Source organism: Neopelma chrysocephalum, unplaced genomic scaffold (genome assembly GCF_003984885.1).
Source record: "Neopelma chrysocephalum unplaced genomic scaffold, ASM398488v2 Primary Assembly neopelma1_23, whole genome shotgun sequence".
NCBI lineage: Eukaryota > Metazoa > Chordata > Aves > Passeriformes > Pipridae > Neopelma > Neopelma chrysocephalum.
Genome location: NW_020897691.1, coordinates 2,166,293 through 2,186,546, shown reverse-complemented (window position 1 = coordinate 2,186,546; position 20,254 = coordinate 2,166,293). Strand labels below are relative to the sequence as shown.

The 20,254-nt window shown below is 41.0% G+C and overlaps 2 protein-coding genes across 3 annotated transcripts in view; one reads left to right on the top strand and one right to left on the bottom strand.

The window, feature by feature from the left end:
- RGS7 (regulator of G protein signaling 7) overlaps positions 1-13,116 on the bottom strand; it is a 265,842-nt gene extending 252,726 nt beyond the window's left edge. Inside the window, exon 1 of one of the 2 annotated variants that reach the window (XM_027684429.1) lies at positions 13,099-13,116. The gene's annotated coding sequence lies outside the window, so the exon portion shown is untranslated. Of the gene's footprint in view, positions 1-12,386; positions 12,515-13,098 lie in introns of those variants that run through there. The other variant, XM_027684421.1, reaches the window with a different exon arrangement.
- On the top strand, positions 12,820-18,585 carry PIGM (phosphatidylinositol glycan anchor biosynthesis class M). Its single transcript, XM_027684482.1, has 2 exons — positions 12,820-14,245; positions 15,569-18,585. The coding sequence occupies exon 1, from the start codon at positions 12,919-12,921 to the stop codon at positions 14,158-14,160; it is 1,242 nt and encodes a 413-aa protein (XP_027540283.1). The 5' UTR covers positions 12,820-12,918; the 3' UTR covers positions 14,161-14,245; positions 15,569-18,585.
- The last annotated feature ends 1,669 nt before the right edge of the window (positions 18,586-20,254 follow it).

Sequence of the window (20,254 nt, the reverse complement as noted above, 5' to 3'; positions counted from 1 at the left end):
TTTCTGTTATAAAGAATATCCAAGAAAACCTGCTTTGCTTTCCCTTCCCCCCAAATAGAGTGGGAAAAAAGTTATTTTATTTTTAAATAGATCTCTAAAATTGAAGTCTCATGGCAAGAGACTCTAAAGATCCACAAATAAAACTGCTAATTTTGATCACTCTGGTAATACAAATTGTTTACAGCATTTTTTTATCAGTGTTCATTTGTAAGTTGTTAGGGTTGAAGAAATAGGACAGAGAATGTGTTAATATTTGTCTAAAAAATAAAACAAATAACCTAGGTTAGAATTATCTATTAGAACTTTCACTAGTTTTTGTGAAAACTTTCTTAGTTTTCTTTTTAAAACCATTCACACAGAAATGTGTGATGTCCCTGTGATTACTATGATCACATGAAAAGCCACAGCCATGACAAGTCTGTGACGTGTAAGGAAAATCAGATGCAATATTTTAGACTTAGGCTTAAAGATCAGTTCTTATCATGAATCATATAAGTTTTTAAGAATTCTCCAAGGAGTCAGGTAGATAGGGTCATTTATTTCAACTGGGAAATACACACAAAGTTTTGCATTCATAGGACATCAAAGGATACAGGGAGCTCAAGTCTCAACTTGGTATCTCTTTCTACTTGAGATACTCAATACTCTTATTTCACTGAGGATTGAAATTCAGAGAAACATCAAAAGGGACACCAAATAAATGAATATTTCTGGTGTTGATTGTGCTAAGGGAAGAGCGTAGCAATATCACCTAGGCAAATTCTGCTCAATTTTTTCCTGCACAATCCTAACAGTAGCCTGGCTCTCCGAAAGGAAAATTGTCTTTCTACATCTATTCAACAAACACAACACAAAACAAAAAGTTCTTGATTTTTCTAGTAATTTTCTATAAAGAACTGTTTGTTGCATCTTAAAAAGAACACTAATAATTTTAATAGGAATTAAAATCTGACAGAGCAGTCCTTCTGAAAAAGCTCACAGGTTCACTGACACAGAAATTTTACTTTCCTACTGCCTCTGGATTGTGGTAGCTAAAAATTACTACAGCATGATTTTTACTGGAAGTAGAAAATTTATTTTTTTTTCTAATTCTCAGGAATTATACAGTTACACCAGAAAGCACTTAAATAGTAAGATTCATTGCAAGTAATTTATGCATTCTGTAGAAGCATGAAATATAGTTCAACACAATGTTAATTTTGCATAATTATAATCTTGGTTGTTCAAGGAACTCTGACAATTTCTATCATCCTTAAATAGCATAGCTCCTTGGTAAGTATCAAGTCCTGACTGATCTGTTCTTTTTACGGAAACAATTACCTTACAATTTGTACAAATACACAATAATATAAATAAGGAAAACCTACTGTATTTCAATCTAACATACACCTTACCTAGGGGACATAATTGTGCTTTATTTTTTGGCACAATGAACTCTTTGAAAGATTCATCAAATAAATATGAGATAGAGCTGTCCTCTTTCTCTCAAAAGGCAGCCTTTCCTAATCTTGTTCTATACAAAATCAAAGCAGGATCTTCTCTGACACAGGATAATCATTGGTTGAATCTCTACTTACATATATGCAAAGTTTATGTCAGCAGACTCAAATTCTGGCAACAACCTGTCAAACTCAACAATGTGGCAGTCAGCAAGGACAAATATTGAAATTCAACAGCAACCAGAATGAAGAAAGATAAACAATACTGAAACTAGTGACACGTCTGTTGCCAGTTACATTGCAAATATAGAACACTATGTATGAATTGTCCCAAGTCTGAAAACGTGAGTGAGTCCTCTACTTTGGGTTTACCTTCCTGTGATAGATTTACCATTGGAACCATGAGTGCTCATACCAACGGGGTCTGACTCCAACTTCTGACGCACGTGCAGCAGACCTGCAGAGCACAGGGGGCCAGACAGCATTTCTAAGCGTATGTGTGAAAGAAAGCTTACTCCAACGTACCAAATGGGGGAAGAGTGGCAAACAGATTGATGGCACAGCTGTCACTTTGAATAAGCAGTGAATGAATAAGCTCTGAAGGCTGAGTTAAGAGACACATGTACATAAGGTCAGAGGACGTTATCATTCTATATGACAGGGACATGAGACAAGTAGGGACAGAACAGTAACTGCCAAAGACAGCACCACAGACAGGACGAACTTTGCTACCAGGCAATTATACTCTGCAGAAGCATCACCACCTGAGATCATTACCACAGCAAGAGGCAAAGCTCAAACACACAGTGTGCACAAGCAACTCATCCAGCCAAGTAACTGCCAGAGTTTGAATGAAGAGCAGATGAATAAATATTTAGGAGATAAAAAACAGGAGTCACTGGGGGAAAAAAAAAAAGGGAATTGCTACAGACAGCTATTGAAGGACACATCCTCTACAGCTAATCCTCTAGGACAGTCTCTCTTTAGCTTATGATTCTGTAGTGCAAAGTACAATGGCATCTTAGCCAGTATGCACAATAAAACAGGACACTGCAAAAGGAGTAATAAGGTAGAATAATTATTCAGGGACACTTTTCAAGGAGATCTCTCTGACAAGCTAGTAAAAAGACTAAGACAATAGCATTAAAAAGACAGATGCTCATTTTCCCATAAATGGACTTAAAATGTTTTAGGAAAATTTAGGATTATTTCCGAAAAAGTATTTAGAAGACCATGCCATCCCCTAGAAAATAGAGAAGGGAAAAAGTTTAACAACAGTAAGATTTCAAAAGAATTTAATCAGTTATTTAACTAGTTGTAAATTATTCATGAGATACGACATGGAAGCCCATTATTGGTTGAGGCCAAAAGCATCACAGGTAGCTAAAAGAATGTTTTATTCCCTTTTCAGAGGGAGTATTTGAAGTTTAATGCAACAGGGAACAACTGGGTTTTTTATAAAACTTTTGAAGGACACAGATAATCTTCATTCCCATTTTTCCACACACATTGTATACTTCGCTAGCAGTACCAACCATTACTCAGAGCACTCTTTTGTGGGCAAAGCTAACATATGATTTGTGGTTTTTTTCAATCCAGACTTCTATTTAGGCAGATAGAACTTAGACACACTTGGAAGCAAAAGGCAAAACCAGCTTTGGGTAGACCAGAGGATTATTCATATCTCTACAGACTAGAGCTCTCTAACAGCTGCTCCTCTCTCCTATGTGATGTTATTTTGTTCCAGGCAAGGGGAGATAGAAAAGCCCCTATACTTTCTCCTAGACATCCCCAGTCAAGAACAGGAAATCAAAAAACAGAGAACCATTCCCTCTTCTCTGTCACCATTCCCACAGAAGGCCCATGGTCTCTACACACACACAATTGTTGTAGCTCCTCACAAAAAGCATCTCTGGAGCCCTTTCAGCACAGTTGGCCCTAGCAGCTGAGCTTTGCCTTTTCTAACAGCTGCTTCTAAAGCTGCACAGCTACAGCTGGAAAAATAATTAGGCTGAACCATATTACCGTGAAGTAAAAGGAAGCCCCATAATAATCCAAAAGGCACCTGAAAGACAACACAGTCATTGGACACCACCAGCACGGCTTCATGAGAGGAAAGTCCTGCTTATCAAACCTGATTTCCTTTTATGATAAGGTAACTCACTTGATCAAGGGAAGCCAGTTGATGTAATGTTTCTGGATTTCAGTAAAGCTTTTGATACTGTCTCTCACAGGATCCTTCTGGACAAAATGTCCAGCACACAGCTGGATAAACACATCACGTGGTGTGTGAGCAATTGGCTCATGGGTCAAGCACAGAGGGTAATAGCAAATGGGGTAACATCAGACTGGTGACCTGTCACTAGTGGGGCTCCATCTTAGGCCTTGTGCTCTTCGAAATATTCATAAATTACTTGGACGCAGGGCTGGAGGGCATACTAAGCAAGTCTGCAGATTATACAAAACTGGGAGGAGCTGTTGACTCCCTGGAAGGCAGGGAGGCCCTGCAGTGAGACCTCAAAAAATCAGAGGACTGGGCAATCTCCCTTAACAAGGGAAAGTGCTGGATTCTGCACCTGGGATGGGGCAACCCTGGATGTACATCCGGACTGCGGAATGAGATGCTGGAAAGCAGTGCCACAGAAAGGGATCTGGGGGTCCTGGTGGATGTCAAATTGAATATGAGTCAGCAGTGCCCTGGCAGCCAGGAGGGCCAACCATGTCCGGGGGGGCATCAGGCACAGCATCACCAGCCAGGCAAGGGAGGGGATTGTCCCGCTCTGCTCTGCATTGGGACAGCTCCACCTTGAATATTGTGTGGAGATTTAGGCACTACAATATAAGAAAGATATTAAGCTGTTAGAAAGTGTCCAAAGGAGGGCAACAAAGATAGTGAAGGGCCTTGAGGAGAAGCGTATGAGAAGCGACTGAGGTCACTTGGTCCGGAGAAGAGAGGACTGAGGGGAGACCTCACCACAATCTATAACTTCCTCACAAGGGGAAGAGGTGGGGCAAACACCGATCTTTTCTCTGTGGTGACCAGTGACAGGACCCGAGGGAATGGCCTGAAGTTGTGTCAGGGGAAGTTTAGGTTGGATACTAGAAGGAGGTTCTTCACCCAGAGGGTGGTTGGGCACTGGAACAGGCTCCCCAGGGAAGTGGTCACAGCACCAAGCCTGAGAGTGTTCAAGAAGCTTTTGGATGATACTCTCAGGCACATGGTGTGACTCTTGGGGATGGGTGCAGGGCCAGGAGTTGGACTCGATGATTATCGTGGGTTTCTTCCAACTCGGTATATTCTGTGATTCTACTTTAACTTATATTTGTTGTCCAATACAGTGGTTACAGACCTGAATATCTCGTAACATACTACTCCAGTCTTCTGTCTCTGTGAACAGCTCCCTAAGGCATTTTGTCAACACAGAAAGAGTCAGTGGTAGGACAAAAATCCCTTGCTGAAGTATGTGAAATCATTCAAAGGGAAGCAGGTGCTCCCACTGACCCTCACTCTCAACTATTCCATTGTGACCAGATCAAAATGGCATTAAGAAGGAAGAAGGTTAAGAAACCTTTTTTTACCAATTTCAATGTTTATACTTGATATTGAAAGTAAGTGCAACAATGTCATCGGGATTATAGACAGAAGAAACAGCAAGATGTTTGCTCTGAGAAGGAAAGGCAGCTCTTCATAAAGCATTTGTTGGTCATACAGTATAAAAGAAACTAAGATATTAACTTCTCTGATCAACTGATCAGTTTGTCCTTGAAGACAAAAGCAGGAAACTGCATCACTGATTTTACTGAGTAATTTTATAAGCCTTTTAGTGCTATGTAAATTAATTTCTCCATCTGCAGTAGAGACTTGGAACCCATTTTTCTATCTATTACAAATAAAGCACCACCACATCCTTCAAAATCCATCTGATGCCTAAAAGCATAGGAAAAGGAGTGGATGAGAATAGTACCTATTGTTTATATCAGCCAACTCTGCAAGATTAGTTTGGGATTACATTTGTAATTAGAGCTACTTTTTCTTATCTCAGTGAGTAACTGCCAACATGAATACAGCCAGAGAACAGCAAAGCCTGATATGCAACAACTCTTGCAGCACATTTAGACTATTGTACCATCTGAAGGTAAGGGCAACATCTGACAATAACACTTAGGAGTGGTGCTCAGGGTAACATTCATTCCCTAGTGTCTTGAATTTTTGCTGCAGTCCTTCATCTTGCAGGGGCAATAACAGCATCTCTATTAGTCACCCACCTTTATCAAAAAACTTGCAAAAGCACTTGAGAGCTCTAGTCCTCTAGCAAGTCTCCAGACAGAATTCTCAACAGTTACTCAATGTAATTGCACAAACCACTTCTGTTTTGGTTTGGAGTTGGTTTTTCGGGTTGGGTTGGTTTTTTGGGCATTTTTTTGGCTAAGTAAAAAAAAAAAAAACTTCCACAGTGGTTTGGATTAACCATCAATTAAGAGGTGTCTTTTCCTTCTGTCATTCTTCTTCCTTCAGAGTTTACAAAACTATGCTGCAGAGTCCCTCCACGGAAGAAGAAAACATGCTGTAACTTTTCCAAATGCAGGGTCCAACATCACAGGTAAACCACCCAATACTCACTCTGAAGGACTGGGTACATTTTCTTGTAGTTGTGTAAACTAACCCTTTGTAGCATCTCCAACCATTTTTTTCCTAGCTGAAACTTTTAAGAAATGGTATGTGAACTTGCTAATAATAAGGTATGTTTTTTAGCAAACATATATGCTCAATCTTATTGCATATTCTAGTTATACTAAAGCACAACATACCAAACAACACACAGAAGTCCATTATGGCTACACAGTTATATGGACCAAACTTGCAATAGCAAATAAATCCCATTTCACCAGTTCTCCACAGAACCTATGGTTTAGAAGAGACAATTACACTACTTTGTGATTTGCCTTTCATATCTGTCATTCCTGTGTCTTCCATTAAGGTGTTTTATTTACCATGTGTTGGCATAATGCTAGTTCTTATTTTAGTTCTCTTAGGCAGGAAATCTAGAGAAGAGAGCACAGAATGGAAAGACACTCAAGTGGCTGGAAATGGAACTGTGGCAGGCCCTCTGCTAGACAATATAGGGCTCATCAATCAGAATTGTTTCTTTGTACTTTGGGCACAGAAAGTATATAAAACTTGTGGTTTTCTCTTCACATCTACTGCAGTAGCACAATATTGAACAATATTCAGAGATTAAATTCCCACCAACTTTATGAAGATGTACATTTGAATAAAAATGGAATTTTCCAGCAGAAGCAGGAGCACAAACATAGTCTTAACCAGAAAATAAAGTCCAGGTAAGGGGATGGGAAAGACTAAGAGAAGCTGTGACTGCTTCTTCCCCAGGGAAAGGTTTGATCAAAACTCTTATGTTCCTGGATCATATGAAACAGAACTGTTACCCAAGCTAGAAGAGGCCAAGTTTCCATAGTTTAGTTTTCCATGAAAGTGGTTCGTATTCCAGTTCCAGCTTGTCTTGTTTCAAGGGGTGATGATAAACTTCTGGCCTCAAGTACAGCATCTGTAACCTGAGTTACAGCTGAGAATTCTGCACTTAAAGAACTTATTACTTCAGCCACTGAACCAAAGTAATTTAGACCTATTTTAAACAAATTATTGATGAGTATACCTCTTGTGCCTTTTCATGTCCATGTACCATCCATTCTAAAAAGTAGTGTTCAGAAATAAACAAGCTCAGTAGCAGAGGCTGATGTGATTTTCTTTCTATACTTGATGTCTACTTGTCAATCTGAAAAAAAAGACTAGAGGGTCAGAACACAGTTTTGTGTCTCATTCACATATCTCAGTATGATCTAATTGGGTGAGACGTCACTGATGTAGAAGGTGGTGGTCTAACTGCAGTTGAGAAAATATATTTCCCTCCCCACCACCATGCTAACTACAGGCTGTCCTTTATATTTGATAAAAGAAAAATTTTGTGAGACCGCAACAGTAACATTTCAAGTTTTGCCTCTTTTCCTCTTCCAAAGAATTGGAAAAAAAAATCAAGTGGTTATAAATAAAAAATTCACAAAATGTTTTCCTTAATCACTTAAAAATGAAGAATTGTGATTGAATGCTGTTTAGGACACTTATGGCTGGCTGCACTGATGGGTAATGGGTCTTAAGCCACGGGCATCTCAGATGCTGACATGCAAAATCTAATCTCCTTACTCATATAAAGGGTCACAAATGTTCTTGCTTGAACAGAGGACGGATCCCATACATTTCATGTTCTCAAGCTCTGCTACCCCACATTTCAGACAGAAAAAGAGGTATCAAAAGAGATTCAAATAATGTGGGCATTCAGAAAGACACAGCTTTTACTCCTCAAGTATGATCATCATACATATATGTAACAAATTTATATATTGTAAATATGTATTATATATACAGTTTTAATATATGAGTATGTACATATATGTCTATAAAATCCTCTAACAGAGTTCTCAGTACCTATTTTTTCACTTAGATATTCAAAAGCTGGCAAGAAATTATGCCTAACACAATTAGATTTAGCCTTTTACAGATGCTTTCTGGATGCACTGTTGGGGTCTGCACAATGGTCAGAAACTACCAGTCTGGTGCCAGGAATCCTCCATCTCCTAAATCTATAATTTTTCATTTGGCTCCAGTTTCTCTTCTGCCTGGGTTCCCATCAGTTCTGTCTCTGCATTCTTTTGTTAGCAGAAGTAAATAGGGGAAAAAAAAGAGTAGAGGAAATTTAACTCAGTTCTTGGTTGTATGCTCCTACTTCTGCAATCCTAATCCACTGGGCTGCCTGCACCATTAGCTAGAGATATAGCAGTAATGTCAAGAGAGGGAAAGCACTTCTGTTTGGTATTTCAAGTCAGGCAGTGAGAGAGCTGGACAGCTTAGATGCAGGTAACTCCTTTTTACCGTATCACACTTCAGATTCACCACAGCCTTAAAGCAAAACAAGCCATATTTTCTGGAATCCCCCCCCAGGCCAGCATCATACTTCAGTGGGCTTATTCTTGCTGCCACATGTATTATCTCAGACATAAGACTTTCTTTTCTTTTTAACAGGTTTCTCTACAGACTAATTTTTATCCAACACTTATTTTCCCTGAAGGGCTAGAACTTTACCTAATACACTGACATACAATCAGCATAACCACTGCAAGCAGAACTCTGCCAACACCACTTTAAAACACATTGTGCAAAATCATGATGTGGTGGAAAAAAAAAATTCCTTTACAACTCAGATCACATTCTCCAAATAGCCATGTTAATAGCATGATTTGTGAATAAGGGTATAGATTTATCAAGCAGTTTTAAGGAACCACGTTAACAGAAAAAGCTTAAAGGATTAGTGGTGGCCTTATATTTATAATTGTGATTTTTTTCTGTGAAGAGTTCTAATGTGTTTTTTCATCTTATTTTTGCAAACCCTCCTGTATTACTCATTCCAGTATTTAAGCAGAAATGAACACTTCCTTACATAATCTTAACTATACTTCTCTTCTGCTAATAATATCTTAAATTCAACACGTTACAAATATTTGAAAGGCATCAATCATATTTGCCAAAATAATTTATCAAGACCAAAATATCTAACACAAGTGTTAGTCACTTTTTCTACAGAATCTTGTGTGCTGCAAGAAACAGATTGTACTTATCATATCATCAAAAATTTACTGTCAGTTTATAAATACGTTAAGCAGGAGTATTTCTCATGTAAGGAAACATTCTGAGTTCAAAACCCAAGAAAATTAAAAGGGAACTCTAATAAATTACAGCACAGCAGTCTCCCCTTTCAGAAGTCTGAAGACCAAATACCAGCTATTGCCCAATGTCTTCCTTAGTACTTTAGATACTCAGCTTTCCTATCACCTTTTACACATATAGACTTAGGTCACAGCACACATACAATAAGACAACTTATAGAAAAATGTACTAATCAAACTTTATCTCGTAACAACAAAATCTCAAAATACAGCTAGCCATTAACATTTAGGGTAGAAGAGATTTGCATGAGAAAGGCCTCATCCTGAGATCTTGGTAGAATGACCTAAAATACATAAATACATAAAATACATCACCTCCAACTGCCTTCCTGCTATGAAGCCTCTTACTGCTCTTTCTTCCCTAACTTTTCAGACATTCAATCTCGTTCAGCCTCCCAGGCTACCTGAATCTTAGTAAGGTTCTCACCACTGCAACGCAACACCTGTTCTTTCTTTCCTTGCACTGTTACCAATCACCATGTCTCCCTATGTTACTTCAAAGCACTGCCCCCAGAATCATCTTCTAATTCAACCTTCACTGGCCTCCTTATTCTCCTCCAAGTTCTCAGATTTAATCTGTTAGTCCCTCCAATATTTAGCCTTACTGTATCCATCAGATCTAGTTTTTAGCCATATGTTCACCTTTGTTAATGACTATAGCCACGGCTTATCCCTCCTCAAAAGGTAACTTTCTACCGTAGTGTGGATAGTAAACACCTGAGAGGTAGATACAAGACCAACTGCGATGACTGCTCCTGACTGACCAGGAACCAGCTTGGCACTCTTTCCCTCACCAGCTGCCACCCTCCAGTTGTACCTTGGTTTTCAGATGATTAAAATTTCCATTAGGCCTTAGAGCGATTTGCATAACAAGGCCCCAGATTCACTGTCCTTTTGATGCTACTACAGCTGTGTAAATCTTAAGTAATGACAGGGCATATGAGGTAGTTTCTGGAACATACGTCCCAGTGCTGCTGAAGTAGCCTCTAGGAGCAGAAGATGGTGTGAGAAGTTAATAGTTGAGATGAGACGTATAAACCCCTGTCATGAGGATGTAACAGAAGCACAGCTAGATGTGACCCCAGTTTATAAGATGGTACCATGTTTGAGACCATGTAAACAAAATGCCTGGTAAATAATGGGAAAAAAAACTTTATACTCATGTGCATATACATGTATATCTGCATTCCTATTTAGTTAATATTTTATGCACAGTTATGTCTGACTCAACACTTTTCTTCATACTGTTTGTATCTTAATGTGCACCAGAATAAATCAGCTTCAGTTCCAGAAGTTCTATTAGTTTTATCTCCCAGCATTTTCTAAAAGTGGCTCCTGGTGGGTCATATAAAATAAAAGCAGCTTTTTACAGGAACAACAGATTTATAACTTTAATAAGACTGGCCTCCTTCCTGCTTTAAAGTCTACAGTAGACAACAAATCAGATTAAGCAAGCTGGTATCAAATCTGAAGCCAAATGCATTTTTGAGCCAAACCTTAATTTTCTGAAGCAGTTCAAGCTTATTTTGAAGATGTTAAATTATTGATAAAGAAAATCAACTCTTTTTCCAGCTCAAGCAATGTCATATACAGCATATGCAAAAATAGCTAAGGTAGATTTGCTGTTTTATTAACTTCACAACCCTTTAGAATTAAATTACCTACTTATTCCTGTTTAGAATACAGATAAACAGTCACTACCAACAGCTTAACAACTTTTAACTTCAGATAAAATGTTTGTCTGAAGGCAGACTGTCAGAAACAGACAAAAAACCATGAGACACCTGCAGACTCCTAAGTTTATTTATTAAACTAGTATTATTTCACCAATATCATTAAACTTAGACACTTCAGCAAATAAACTTTAATGCATTCTGTTCTGACAATAAACAGTTTTCTCAAAGGAGCTGAAATAATAAAACATATTCCATCCAAAGAGGCAACTGAAGAACAGCAAACAATCCTGGGAGAAAGTAGGCAGGATGGCAAGAACAGTTCTTTGTGCACAGTGATCTCCCCTAAACAAAAAATGGATGAGTATCTACATATATCGTTTTGCTTAGACTTGCTCCATAGCATATCAACTATTTTCAGTCCCTGTGATTTTGTTCAGCACCTATCTCCTAGCATTTCCAGAGAGAAATCTTAGGCAAAACAATGGATATTATGATGTAACCTTTCTTAAAAGTATCCCAACCATTGTAGTACAAGATACATAAAAGAAGGAAATAAAATTACATTAACAATCTTTCCTGTTCTAGAGTAGAACAGGAATTACACAGAATTGAGTAAGCAATTATTTACAAAGAAGCAACACCCGCCCTCACATATATAAATATATATATATATATATATAAATCAAAAGTACCATAACTATCCTTTTTAGGATATCATAAGGTGACTTAATGGTATCATATGGTGACTTAATGGAGAATTCTCTTGAGCTTTCCTGTTGACGATGTCCAGTTTAGTATAAAATATACAACTATCTGACAGAGGAAAAACTCACTCTCCAGATTAGTTAATCACTATGGTTCTCTCAGCAGACACCTTGGACCGTATACCCCATTGTGCTATTATACACAGTAAAACAGCCTGAACAAATAAAAGTGAATAGCTGTGTGCACACAAACAGAAATATCTTTTGCCCCCTGAATATCCTACCAGTTAGGACACCCTCCAAGACTTCTCTGCCAAATGCAAAAAGTCCATTCCCAGTTCTCTGATGAGTGTCCCCAGAACTCAGAAAAAGCAGGTTTTTTTCTGTAAGCGATGACAGCCAGCAATGCTGCAACTTCCAAAACGTTCCCAAATGAAACCACTGAGCGAAAAAAATGCAGTTGCAAATAACTACTAAACAAGTAAATGCATATTTTTATGAATAAAGAGTCTTTTAAAAAATACCTATTCAGTTCTAATATGAAATCCATAATAACGGTAAGTTACAAACCCCTGCTTTCAAGTCAGCCACTATTCGAATGTGAGATAGCACATATCCAGACTGGAAAACTATTTAAAAAAAACATACAAAATAGCCCCTCAAAATAGAGTGGAATTAATCCATTTTGTTGTAAATAACTTTATAAGCTCTGATGTGCACGTTACTGTTTCTGATCTAATTAAACCAGAAATCTGCCGTGGAAGCAAGCTCACCTAAGCGCTCCAGAAAGAGCTCATACGCCTGGGCAAAACACAGCCATTTGCAGAAGGCAAATAACAGATGTTATTTTTCCTTCTCCTTCTTACTTAACCACTTATTGCACACGCCGCCTCTCTGCCCGGCGGCTCCCCGGCCCCGGGCGGGTGAGGGGGCAGCGGGGGCAGCAGCACCCACCCCTTGCCGGGCTCTCAGCCCTCAGAAGGTCACCGCCGCCGTGCCGGGGGCACACGGCACCACACGCCTCCCTGCCCGGGGATCGGAAGGCTCCCGGGGCCGCGGCCCTGCCCACCGACCACAGGCCCCCCACGCCCCCGCCGGGCCCTCCCGTGTCCCCCGAGCGGCCGCGCCCGCAGGACCCGCCCCGGCCCGGGCTCGGCTTCGGCACGCGCACTGCGCAGGCGCGGGGCCGCCTCTTTCGTCCGCGCGTACGCGGGCGGAAAGCGCACCGAGCGTTGCCCTTCTGCGGCGGGATCGCGGGAGATCCGTGCGGTATCCGCGCATCCCACACCTTCCCGCGGGGAAGGGATGGCGGGGGCGGGCGCGGCGCTGGCCGTGGGGCTGCTAGTGAGGCTGGCGCTGGTGCTATACGGGCTGCACCAGGACCGCGCCATGCGAGTGCGCTACACCGACGTCGACTACCGGGTGTTCACGGACGCGGCGCGGCTGGTGAGCGAGGGGCGCTCGCCCTACGGGCGGGCCACCTACCGCTACACGCCGCTCCTCGCCTGGCTCCTGACGCCCAACGTGTTCCTCGCCGAGCCTTTCGGGAAGCTGCTCTTCGTGGCGGGGGACCTGGCGGCCGCCGCCGTCGCCTACCGGGCCCTGCGGCGCCGAGGGACCGCGGCCGGGCGCGCCTGCGGGTGCTGCGCCGCTGCCTGGCTCCTCAACCCGCTGCCCATGGCCGTGTCCAGCCGGGGCAACGCCGAGGCGCTGGTGGCGCTGCTGGTGCTCGCCACGCTGTACTGGGTGGAGGCGGGCAGCGTGGGCAAGGCCGCGGTGTGCTACGGGCTGGCCGTGCACATGAAAATCTACCCCCTCACCTACGCGCTGCCCATCGCGCTCTATCTGCGGAGCGAGGACGGGGCAGTGGATGCGGGGGGTGAAAGAAAGGCAAGGTCTACGTTTGTGGTGCACATCTGGCAGCTGTTTGTAAAGATGCTGAACTGCGATGTGCTGCTTTTTGCGACGGTTGCCGGATCAGTGCTGGCTGCCTTGACACTGGCGTTTTATCACCTCTATGGCTGGGAGTTTTTGGAGCATGCCTACCTTTACCACGTGACCAGGAGGGATATCCGTCATAATTTCTCTCCCTATTTCTACATGTTGTACTTGACAGCAGAGAGCAAATGGAGTTTTGCCCTGGGGCTTGCAGCTTTCCTGCCCCAGCTGCTTTTGCTCCTGGTCGTGTCCATAGCGTTCTACAGAGACCTTGCCTTCTGTTGTTTCCTACACACCGCTATTTTTGTGAGTTTTAACAAAGTATGCACATCCCAGTACTTTGTCTGGTATCTCTGCCTTTTGCCCCTCATAATGCCTAGTATTAAGATGTCTTGGCGTCGTGGTGTGCTGCTTCTCTTGCTATGGTTTGTTGGACAAGGCCTGTGGCTTGCTCCTGCATACTTTCTGGAGTTCAAAGGATATAACACTTTTTTATTTATATGGTTGGCAGGCTTGCTTTTCCTTTTTATTAATAGCCTCATAATTGTTCAGATTATTTCACATTATCAAAAAGAAGCACAAGTTACGAAAAAACTCAAACAATGCTAATAAACAAACCAAAATCCAGAAATAGCCCTTCTGTCCTTGACAAATCATTACATACCACTAGCACTTTGTTTAACTAAATATGTGTGCCTTTGTAGTGGTTTGAACCAGGTTTTCTCCCTGAAACTAAGAAAGTGGTAACCCCCAGGGGGTGGTGACCCTTGGGGCTTGACCAATCAATGCTCCTGCAAAATATAAACATATCTCTGGAGACCGGAAAAGAAGCAGTGGTACTTTTTGTGGGAAGAAGAGGTGGCCATGTTGTAGAGGCCACGAGGAGAAGGGGCTCCGGCCCCTTAGGGGGCTTTGCCCCCCCCCAGCCCCCGGTTGGGGGGCTGCAGGGACTCAGAATGGTGTTGAAGCTGGGCTGAGTGCCTGCGGCTAGGAACTGGGGGAGTTTTCTCCCCTGTAAGTAGAAGTGGGAGACGCTGGGAGCAGCGACGGAGCAGCAGCGGAGACAGCAGCGTCCGAAGAGCAGTGGCAAAGAGCCAACTGATAAGGACCAAAAGGAGCAACACAAGCCGGTATGCAGCTAAGGCAGACACAGAGGTGTCTGAGGAGAAGGAAAAGCAGCAACAAGACAAGAGACCCGAGCCAGCAGCAGGAAGAGAGTTTCGGAGGGTAAGAACTGGCTCAAACCAAAACCCCCAAACTCGATAGAGACCCCTCTGAGAAAGAGGAGGAGGTGGTGGACTGAGTGGAGTCCTAAAGTGCAGTATGCACTACAGAGAGGAGCTAAGAAGCTCCGGCCTCCTGAGAGCTCAGCCAGGATGGCCAAAGGAATGTGTGTGGAGGGGGTGACCTTGGGCTTTCCCCCCCCCTTTGCTGCAGCTTCAGAGAAGCTGGCAGCCATCTTTGAAGCAGAGCACAGAAGCTCTGTGAAGGGGCTTGATTTCCCCTGAAGATACCAGACTGTCACGAAGACCCCCGTGCTTCGTGATATGACCGTGGTGGAACGACCTTGTCTGAAGTTACGTAGTCCACGAAAAGACCCTTCGTTTGGCGTCGAGGGGCCGAGAGGAGCTTGGAGACCCCCCTCGTGTGTATTGGCAAAGATCCAACTGCTTCTACTACCTGAAAGAGAAGAAGAAAACCTGCTACCTAGAGAAAAACCTGTTACTCAGAAACTAGAAAGAATCTTTTCTTCTTCTTCTCTCCTAGACTTTTATTTAGAGAAAGAAGAAATTGGACCCATTGTAAATATTATTGTCATGGTAGAGATAAATATAGAGTTAAGATTGTATACAGTGTATTATAGTATTTATTTATGTGTATAGTCTTTGTAATATATTCCTTCCCCCATATTGAGTCTCGTGTTTTTTGTCTAGAAAACCCATCTCACATGGAGTTAAGATGTGGGTGGAGAGCTAGAAATAAGAATTAGATTTTGAGCCTTGCTAAAACCATGACAGCCTTGTACTAAAGCACACTGTATGTAAACATTACTATTTCAGGGCGATGAGGGCACTGATTGGCCTCAGTTGCCCTGAGCAGCCCCAGTCCTGCCCTGAGTAGTGTCTGCAGGTGTACCTGTTTGCCCTGTGGATCTTGAAACTGTGTTGCAACCTTCTTTCCAGCACTGTCTCCCAGCCCTGTGTCCTGCTGCTCCTGACTGGACTCCGTGGATGTATCCTGGACCAGTTCATCATTTTACTGTGTCTGAGACTGTGAGTGGACTCTGTTAACCCATCTCCCCTGGCTTGTTTTCACCAGCCATCTCCAAAGACAGTGTGACTGTGCCCCGGTCTGTGACAGTATGGCCTGTGCTGGGATCACCCTCAGTTCCTGTTCGTACTCCCTAATGGAGCAGCCCCAGCGCCCTTATTCTTACTCTCAGTGTTACTTTGCTTGTTGCGGACTGAGGCCTCTGTCTGGAATAAGACAAAAGATTATAAAGGAATATTGGAGTTTGACAGTTTTGTACATTCCACTAAGTCAGCGAGGTGTTTTGCAGGGGCTAATAATGAATGAATATAAGGCAATCACTTAATATGTACACTGGAATTTATTTTTTCTTTTGTTTTCACAGTTACATTTTAGCCATGCAATGTCTGTGGCCTGTACCTGGTCTTTATTTGGAGAAGTAGTAAAAAAGTGGTTATTTCATACAAGTCATTAACTCTTCGAGACTTTTATTTTAGAATTCAGATATGCCACCCTTTCACTTATTTTTGCATTTGCAGTGCTGTTTGAATTTTTGAATCGATTTGTTACCCTTGCCATGGAGGAAGATTTTTCCATATACCTCTCATGGAGCACAGAGATGTATAAACCAAAAATATTTGTTTCTTTTTGCCATGATCTAGAAAAGAGACCAGTGCCTTAAACTGTGGTTCATTGACAGTTACTGTGGATGTTAATAGTGGAAAATGCTAAGAGTCAAAGTACAGCTAGAATGGTACCAAAAGCAGTAGGGTTTATACCAAAACAGTAATTAGAAATGAGTTTCTCAGTAGTTCAGTATCTCTACTACTAAAAAATAAATGAAAAAGTGAAAGGAACTGAGGAAGTGGAGCAGTTGTCAGAAGAAAAGGAATGTTTTGAAATAGGAAGCTGTACAACCTGTCAAAACACGTTTATTCCCAGATGAAACATAAGATGTGGAATTAAGTGTTAGGTGGTAGTGAGAGTTCAGAGCCATTTCAGAGTCAATACCATCAAGAACATCCCACCGGAGGTCTGATGTACGCAGCATTTGACAGAGGTGGAAACTGGCAATGTATTTTTTAATAAACTAGTTTAAATAGGCATATGCCAAATACAGGAATGTTCATATTTGCCTCAGTGTTTAGTTACATCCTCAACTTTTAGTTAGTGAAACCCTTAGTGTGTAACGTGGAGCAGAGCTTCAAGGCAAAATAACTTCAACCCAGTGGTGTGAGTGGGAAAGGGTATGGCCGAGTGGATTTGCCTTCCAGGTTCATTTTGGCCACGCTGCCTCTCTGAATCCTGCTGTCTCTCGAGGCAGCCCTCTTCTCCAGGACTGGAGCAGCTCCTAGCTTTCTCATATATAGGGTTTTCTTTCCTGGTTGTAGTTCTGCCTTGTGAGGCAGAATTACAGTATTTTCACCTGTGAACTTTTCCCATTGCTTCCCAGCCCCATTGAGGTGGTTATGAGAAAGGAGAGGAACCCCCTAAGGCCCAACAGCCCAGAGCGTGTTATCAGGAGGTGATGAGTTCCTTATACCACTCTGGCCCAACTTGGCCATTCTGATGTATTAGGAGGAAGGATGATTTTCCTGCTCAGAGTGCTGGGGAGTGATTCTGCTCTCTTGCTGGAAAGCTTTCCCCTACCGTCTGCACTCACACTCACTTTTACATTGTGAAGATCCTGGCAGCCTCTTTGTAAATCCAGAAATTGGATGATGCAGTGGGTATTCGTTTGACCATCTTTGTTTTTTGGATAAGTCTTAACAGATGTGGCACTGATTGCCTTCCCCTGGGATGAAGGAAGAAAAATTTATAGCATTAACTTGTCTACATCTTCCACTAGAGGTTTATCACTCAAAAAACTGGTGGCATAAGCCACTTCCATATATAGTTTTATATTAATCAACAAAACATTTGTGTGTGCTATGAGTGTGTGAAGAGAAAGCATCCCATGTGCTTTGATTTTCCAAGGTGGAGTTGGACATGCCCAGTTAGCGACTCAGCAAAAGACTGAAGAGGCTCTTTTGTGCCGATACCTCTGTTCACCCCATTCTGATGTGCAGGGAATAGCTCATTTTCTTTTGCAACTATTCTGTTGCCTGTTACACATTTTTCTGTTGCAAAAAGCAGATTTTTCTTCCCCAAAGCAATGTTTTGTTTCTCTTTAACAGACTTACTTATGCTATTTCCACACATTTCTACACCCCTATTTTTTCCTTCCTTTTGGCAACGAAAGCAAATGCAAGCCAAAAGGCATTTCTAACTGCAAAAGACGGCATCTTAAGTCACTGTGTTCATAACTGAATTGTAATGGTTTTTAGGTAAGAAGTAATTTCCTTATGACAAACACATTCTTGATTCATTAATAGCCAAATCAGTTTGAGGCCCTCAGAAGGCAAATTCTGCAGCAATGGGAACTGAAGGTAACCTTCCCTTTGCAGGTCAGTACCTGCCCTGCAGCAATGACTCGAGAAAGCCATGCATAAACAAGTTATAAAAAGGCTTTTATACAAACCTAGATTTACAGTCATCATTTTAATAATCCAGCATGAGTCCCTCTTTTTACAGTTGTTTTCTAAATTACCTGAAAATGTTTGGTATTTAGAAATAATTCAAGTGACTCATAAAAAGCTGGATAAGAGAATAAACTGAAAGAGACAAATAAGAAGAGGTATTTGATAGTTTGCATCTTGCAAATTGCTTTAGATAGTTAAAAGGAATTGAATAACTTTATTCATTGGAAAAAAACATTAAATCAAAATAATTGTAGTCAAGTACGAAAAAAATATAATTCTCGAACAAGTCTTGGTGATTAATTATAATTCCCTTAAAATTTACCAAATTCATTTTTTATGGAACATTTATTGCTTTTGATGATGCTTCTTTTGCTTAATAATTTTATGTCCATTTATCTTCTGGTAATTGAACTGAAGTGTCTGAATGCTAGTGTTCATTTCCTACCACGGGTTGCAAAATTGTAATGCTGACTTTTTTTTTTTTTTAAAAGAAGGTTGAAGTTCCCAGTGAAATGTGTCTTACTTGCACAAGTTTTTCGCGTTGCACTGAAACAGCCCTGAAGTGCAAAGTACAAGATGCGAAAGAGGAAGTGAAAAGAAGAATCAAGAAAAGTGACATTTTTGCCTTTCTTTTTTGGTGTAGCCTGTAGTCCAAAGGCTCATGACTGGATGTGCAGGTGACTTCAGACACAGCTTCAGCATTTAGCAATGATTTGATTTAAAATTTATAAATGCAATTACTCAAATAACAGGGCAAATAAAAATATAATAATAAATATTTCATTCAGTTTTAGTGTGAGCATACACTATCTATGACACAATGTACTTTGTCCTTATTAAGTAACTGCCCTGTATGTGTGTTACTTGCATTGTATTGACTCCTGAAATAGTACAGGCAGCAATTATGTGCTCTAAGCTGAGCTCATCAGTTATCATTTTCAAAGGCACTATGAAGCTTTTATATTTAACAGCAAGGGGAAACTCCAACATTTCTCCCAAGGTTTTATAGAGAAAGCGGATGTTAAAAGATAGTAAATTATGAGCAAATGGTTCCCTTTTTCATCCAAGAAGAATGATGTATTTTAAAAGGGCTGCAGAAATACATAGTGAACACAGGAAACCTAAAAAGTGTATTCTTTGTATATTTGCCAAAGACAGCTGCAGAATGCATGTTGTACTGATAGCAGCATTATGAAATAGGATTACCCTGAATTTAGGACAAATCCTTTACTCAGACTGAAACCCAACCACTCATACAACCTTCTTGTTTAAGCATATGTTTATGTGCACCATACTCACACACCTAAACATTTACCTGCACATACAGAAGCAAAACGAAAAGTCCCAGTCAAGACACCTTTGAGTAACATGATTTTTCAGAGCTAGCCTCTATAAAACAGGTTTCTTAGATATTTCTTCTATTTAGCACTCAGAATCTCTACTGACTCTAAAACTTGAATTACATAAATTTTGATGTATATGAAAAGTAAAAGCATATGCTGTGGGGATCTTGAGTGTAATAGACACATTAAAGAACCAACTAATTATATATTTGAAGGTGCACATTCAAACAGTATCCTGATGTTCTTCATTATAACAATCAATACTAGTCACATTCATGTAGGAGACTTACTTCAGTCTTTATGCATGATGAATAAGGTAGAGACTTATGTTTTGTACTAGAAAAGTATCAGAAAGAAAAAATTCTCTTAATGAAGCAGTACCATTGTTTTGTTGTTTGGGTTTTTCAATTACATTTCTGTAAAGACATTAATAAATCGATGCAATAAATCCATGCAATTGTGGCATGCATTTTTAATACCTAGTATGTCTCTTTTTCATCAATCTGGTAAATACAAAGAAGACCAAAATTTGTCATTTTTTGATGGTGTAAGTCAATAGTGCTTTGAGCAAAATTCTTTGTGACTCTC

Bases quoted from the DNA above. Each gene is read 5' to 3' on its own strand.
- PIGM (XM_027684482.1), top strand. From the start codon at position 12,919: ATGGCGGGGGCGGGCGCGGCGCTGGCCGTGGGGCTGCTAGTGAGGCTG.